This window comes from Cervus elaphus, chromosome 12 (genome assembly GCF_910594005.1).
Source record: "Cervus elaphus chromosome 12, mCerEla1.1, whole genome shotgun sequence".
Taxonomy (NCBI): domain Eukaryota; kingdom Metazoa; phylum Chordata; class Mammalia; order Artiodactyla; family Cervidae; genus Cervus; species Cervus elaphus.
This window is the reverse complement of record NC_057826.1, coordinates 76,144,588-76,150,345: the sequence shown is the minus strand read 5'-3', so window position 1 is coordinate 76,150,345 and position 5,758 is coordinate 76,144,588. Positions and strand designations below refer to the sequence as shown.

The following is a 5,758-nucleotide window of genomic DNA, read 5'->3' as shown; positions in this document are numbered from 1 at the left end:
TCTTGGGCCTCCCTGCTGGTTCAGCTGGTAAACAATGTGCCCGCAATGCAGGAGACCTGGGTTCGATCTCCAGGTTGGGAAGATCCCCTGGAAAAGGAAAAGACTACCCACTCCAGTTTTCTGCCCTGGAGAATTCCATGGACTACAGTCCATGGGGTTGCAAAGAGTTGGACACGACTGAGTGACTTTCATTTCACTTCAGGAATGTTCAGGCCTGCTCACTGTTCTCTTTATTTTCTTTGTTCTCAGGAAAGGGAAAGGAAAAGACCTTATTCCTCTTTTTTCCTTTTCACTGCAACAGGCTTCCTGGCAGTTTAACCCATGATCACTGGAGGGGAGCAGCGAGGCCAGTGTAAGCATCATAAGATGTTTGAGCAGGACACCAGCTGGCAGAGCTTTAGCTTTCATTCTTGATTCATGCAGTGTGTTACAGCCTGATTCTCAGGGGAAAAAATAGAAAGATTTAGATAAAGGATTCGCTTTCATGTTCCTAAGAAGCTAGTTTGAAAGTGTTACTAGTTTGAAAGTATTTGCTTCCTTTTAACACTTTAAAAATGCTTTCCCTTGGTGACTTCTATTGCATCTGATATGAAATCAAGCATCATTCTTAATGATATTTCCCAGAATACATTCTATCAATTTTCCCTGTTTATTGGCAAGATTATTTCCACTTAAATAGACCCTTGGATTTGCCTTCAATACCCTTTGAACTTCTGTCAAAACCACAGTGGAGGACTTGCAGAATGGCTTATTCACCTTGATGACTTTCCACATAGCATTGCTCCTATGTAAGGAGCTTGTTTTATAGGAAGTCAAGTGTGGCAGTGAGTGAAGGTGCTTGTTATGAGCAAAAATGTTATGGAATGGGTAATGGAAAAGGTAGTTATAAATACTCCCAACAATCATGTGGTCATTTGCAGTAACAAAAACTGTAATAGTCAGAAATGGAGCATTTCCTGCCATTATCAGTAAACAAGGATATCAGTCATCAGCAACTGCAGCCCACTGTGAGCTCCTGAGCCTAAGGGCACTCAGGAAGGAGAAGAATATCTGTGATCTAACAACCATCAGAACTGCAGTCACTCCCTACCAGGAGCCTAAAGGATCTCAGGATGTAAGAAACACAGATATTGGCCCCAGGACAGCTGAGGTGAATAGTAAAAGAATGACTTCAGTGAGCCCAGACTCTTTCATCTTCCCATGCATAGAAAAGAGCTAGACTCCTTGACTTGAGATATCCATTTTTCTTTAATTAACAGTAATCTTCTAATGTTCAGACTACCTGCATTTTGTTGCAAAACTTCTACACAACCTGGATCCTCTGCTCACCTCCTTAGAGCAGTTCTTTCAGGGTTTCTTGGGATGTTATCTCCCAGGCTTGAAGTCCTAAAAATTCCCACCAGATAAAACATAACTCTCAACTTCTGGTTGTGAATATTTTTTAAGTTGATAGTAGTTATGACAATCTCTTTTTCAGTTTGATGTGAATATGTTTATGAATACAGTAACCATTTTTAAATCTCTCCCCCAATAGCCTGCCTATGGAAATGTATGATGTGCAAAATACAAGTTAATCTTGTATCTGATTGTATCTCAGTAGTTAAGATGCAGGATCCAATGGGACAGTGTGGGTGAGGTGTAAAAGGAAAGAATAGCACCCAAAAATGGATAAGTGAACTTGGTATCCCTTGAGGAGGATATGGCAACCCACTCCAGTATTCTTGCCTGGAGAATCCCATGAACAGAGGAGCCTGGTGGGCTACAGTACATAGGGTCATGAAGAGTCGGATGTGGCTGAAGCAACTTAGGAATGCTTGCACAAACCTGATATACTCTTTTCAGGAGAAGGTTACAGTGATTTTGGTCAAATGGGGAGTAATTGCATCGTATTAACAAGAAGCATAGTTTTGCTGTTTTCTTTATTTGAAAGTGTGTTGTTAAAAGAGGTATAGATGGATGACCAGTTGACATAGAAGGTACTGGAATAGCTTTGTAGTGTCTCTACTAGCTGGAAACCTATGACTCAGAATTTGTTTCCCTGTATTGTTCTGGGTTAGGGTTGGCCATAAAAATGATACTGCAAGGTTTAGAAGGTAGTTGTCATGAAGTAGCCACATTTTTTTATGTCCTGCTGGTTGGTGCAGGGCTCCAGCCACTGTGCAACTCACACGTGTTGCTGCTGATCTGCTAACTCACCTTATTATTGACTTACAACTCCTTGACCTCCAACCAGATCTCCCATCTTGGGCCAAATGTGCATGTAGCATGATGGGAAATATCCACTTCTCCTGAAGATCACCCATTACCATGAGATTGAAGGAGGTGAGAGACAGACAAGTTTTAGTGTGTCTTTGCGGGTTCCGATTGTCCTCATGGGTTCTAGTATGTCCTTACACGTCAGTTTTTCCACGTTTTTGTCCATATCCAATTTTCCTTTCCAAATGACACTCTAGTTAATTTAAAGTAAATTCAGGCTCGCACCAAATGCAAAGATAACAGCTTTGTATAAACTCCTCCACCAACTCTAGCAATTGCCTGAGAGTTCTATTCCTTAAAATGAGTCTCTTATTCTGTATCACTGTGGTTCTACTCTTTTGATTGTACCCTAACTGACACAAAACCTAAGAAGAAAAGATTAAGAAAATTATATTCATGACAATTTCTGAAAATTAAACCCAGATTTAAGATGTGAGATTTTTTAGGTGAAGTTGCCACATTAAATTATTATGGGACAAGTTTTCAAATTTAGACAACTTTGCACATGTTCTGTACGGTTGATACAAAATTTAAAACAATCAAGACTGAGAACATATTACTAGAAAGTTAGTCTGGACATCTGTTCCTAAGCGACTTAAAAGGGGCTTCCAGACCACAGATTAAGCAACCACACAACTACCATTTCTGGTCTGGGATATGCAGGTGCATATTTCAGCTGGAGTTCTGCAGCAGGGAAGCTCTCTTTTATTAAACTCTGGGGTTTTTGTTTAGCTTTTCCCATTACTTCAAGCACTGTGAGCTCCCAGAGAGCACAGAAATACTCTGCAGAATCTTCCAGCTCTAAGTCTGAAATGGTGAGGCTGATGGATTTACGAGCTTTCTGAAATTTTACAGAGTAGCGGCCATTCCTTGCATTCTGGCTAGAAGAAACCTGACCAATAAGGTAAATCATCTCTCCATTGGGAAGCAGCTTGTACCAAAACATGTAGAAATAGCTCCAGGTTGTTCCATACCGACAGTTCAGGGTGACTGACTGTCCCAGTTGACCGGATATGTCTGGCTGGTCTTGAATAACGTTCTGCGCCACACCAGATCCTGTGGGGGAAAAAAAATCAGGAAACAGAGCTGAAGTAATGAACAAAATAATGTAAGAATTAGACTAATTTGGGGCCCAAAGAAAACCCAAATTGAGATCATAATAAGTATGCTTTTCTCCAACCCTCCTTTCCTCCCCAAGTCCCTGTGAAGCACCATGTGCCTATGTGCGGACCTTTCACCCTAAACACTCGTACCCTTGTTTGGAAGTATCCTTACCAAGGAAGGTGAAGGCCAGGAACACCCAGAGCAGACTGGAGAGTGGCATGAGGCATGGGTTCCCCTGCACAAATGTGCTGAGTCCTGCCTCAAGCTGAGAGTACAGTGTCTTTGAGTGCCTGGCAGCACATATACATACTATCCGGAACCTGTGTGACTCCCCCCAACGGGAAGTGGGGTTTGTCATGTTCATAGCCCATGTGGTCTGTGCCATGTGAGAAAAAAGTTTGGCTCACCACAAACTTTATTTTGTCTACTTGTCTTTCCCTGGCAATTGAGTTAGGCAGATCTTGAAAAGGAGTATGGAGAAAAAACAATTAGTATTAATGGTATGAGCTGAGGGGAACTGAATTTTAAACAAGTTGACAAATATTGATAATCATTCAGTAAAGTCATTTTACCAGCTCATTTAAGATAGAATTTAGCATAGGATATGAACTCTTGTAACTTACTTACTGGTCATTCATTTAGCCTATGCTTACCTTTCCTCCATTCAGAAACAATGTCTTTTTTAAAACACACAGGTTTTCAACTTTCTTGGTGAAAAGCTATCTTATCCAAAATAATTATTTTTTTTCTTAATTGGGTGTTAGGGCTCTATTTAGATTTTTTAGTAAATAAAATTACTTTAACATGAAATGAAGAAACATCAGTTCTTCTGACTTTCAGAATCTATTCATTTGTATGTGTTTTTATGAAACTGTAACAGGAATAAAATATTATTTTTCTGAAATCTGACACCAAATCTTATTTATTAGACTTTGAGGAGGATCAGGATATTCAGTCTTGTGCCTCTACAAGGAGAATTGAACTTATTAGATCATGTGCCCTAGAATTGTACTGATGCCACTCTGAAAGCTATAAGATATTGATGAAGAAAACTGAAAATAATGCAAGTAAATATAAAGATATTTCATGTTCATGGGTTTTAAGAATTAACAATGTTGAAATGTCCTCTGAACCAGAGCAATCTACAGATTTAATGTAACCCCTCTCAAACTAGTTATGGCATTTTTCATGCAACTAGAACAAATAATCCTAAAATTTGTATAGAACCACAAATTATCACAAAAGACCACAAATTATCAAAGCGATTTTGAAAAAAAAAAAAGAACAAAATTGAAGGTATCACACTCCCTGACATCAAAATATGCTTCAAAGGTGTTATAACCCAAAATGTACATTGCTGGCCCAAACACAGAGATTCAGTCAATGGAACAGAATAGGGAGTCCAGATTTTAACCCTTGTATACATGGTCAATCACTCTATAACAAGGAGGCAAGAATAAGCAATGGGGGAAAAACTGATTCTTCTACAAGTGGTGTTAGACAACTGGACAGCTACATGTTAAAGAATGAAATTAGAATATTTTCTCAGAGCATATACTAAAACAAACTCAAAATGGATTAGAGACTTAAATACATGACCTGAACTCATAAATTCTTAAGGGAAATATAGGCAATCTGTTTTATGACATTCATCTTTGCCATATTTTTATATCTATTTCCTCAGGCAAGGACAAAAAAGAAATAACACAGAAAATAGGACCTAATTAAATTATTTTGCACAGTGAAAGAAACCATTCACACACAAAAAAGGCAACCTATCAAATGGGAGAAGATATTTGGAAGTAATCAGTCAATAAGGGGTTAATGTCCAGAATATATAAAAAAAACTTTTGCACACAATATCAAAACCACAGGCAGAGGACATGAATAGGCATTTTTCCAAAGAAACATACAGATGGCAAACAGACACATGAAAAGATGTTCAACATCTCTAATCATCAGGTAAATGCAAATCAAAACCAAAATCACCTCACTCCTACCAGAATACTATCATGACAAAAATGAAAAATAATTGAGTATTGTCAAGGATGTGGAGAAAAGGGAAACCTTGTGCATTCTTGCTGGGAAAGTAAACTGATGTAGCCTGTATTTAAAACAGCATAAAGATTCCCCAAAATAATAAAAATATAACTACTATATGATTCGGGGTTTCCCAGTGGCTCAGCGATAAAGAAGCCACCTTCAATGCAGGAGACACTTCAATTTTGATCCCTGGGTCAGGAAGATCCCCTGGAGTAGGAAATGGCAGCCCACTCCAGTATTCTTGCCGGGAAAATTTCCAGAGACAGAGGAGCCTGGCCCCTCTATGTTTCCATGAGATTGCAAAGAGTCAGACATGACTGCAATGACTTAGCATGCACATGTATTATATGATTCA

General features: G+C 39.0%; 1 gene segment (V, D, J or C); it reads right to left on the bottom strand.

The window, feature by feature from the left end:
- Nucleotides 1-2,164: 2,164 nt before the first annotated feature.
- LOC122705752 lies at nt 2,165-3,653 on the bottom strand. The segment is given in 3 exon segments: nt 2,165-2,179; nt 3,011-3,312; nt 3,532-3,653. Coding segments are annotated over 3 exon segments (366 nt in total).
- Between the last annotated feature and the right edge of the window lie 2,105 nt (nt 3,654-5,758).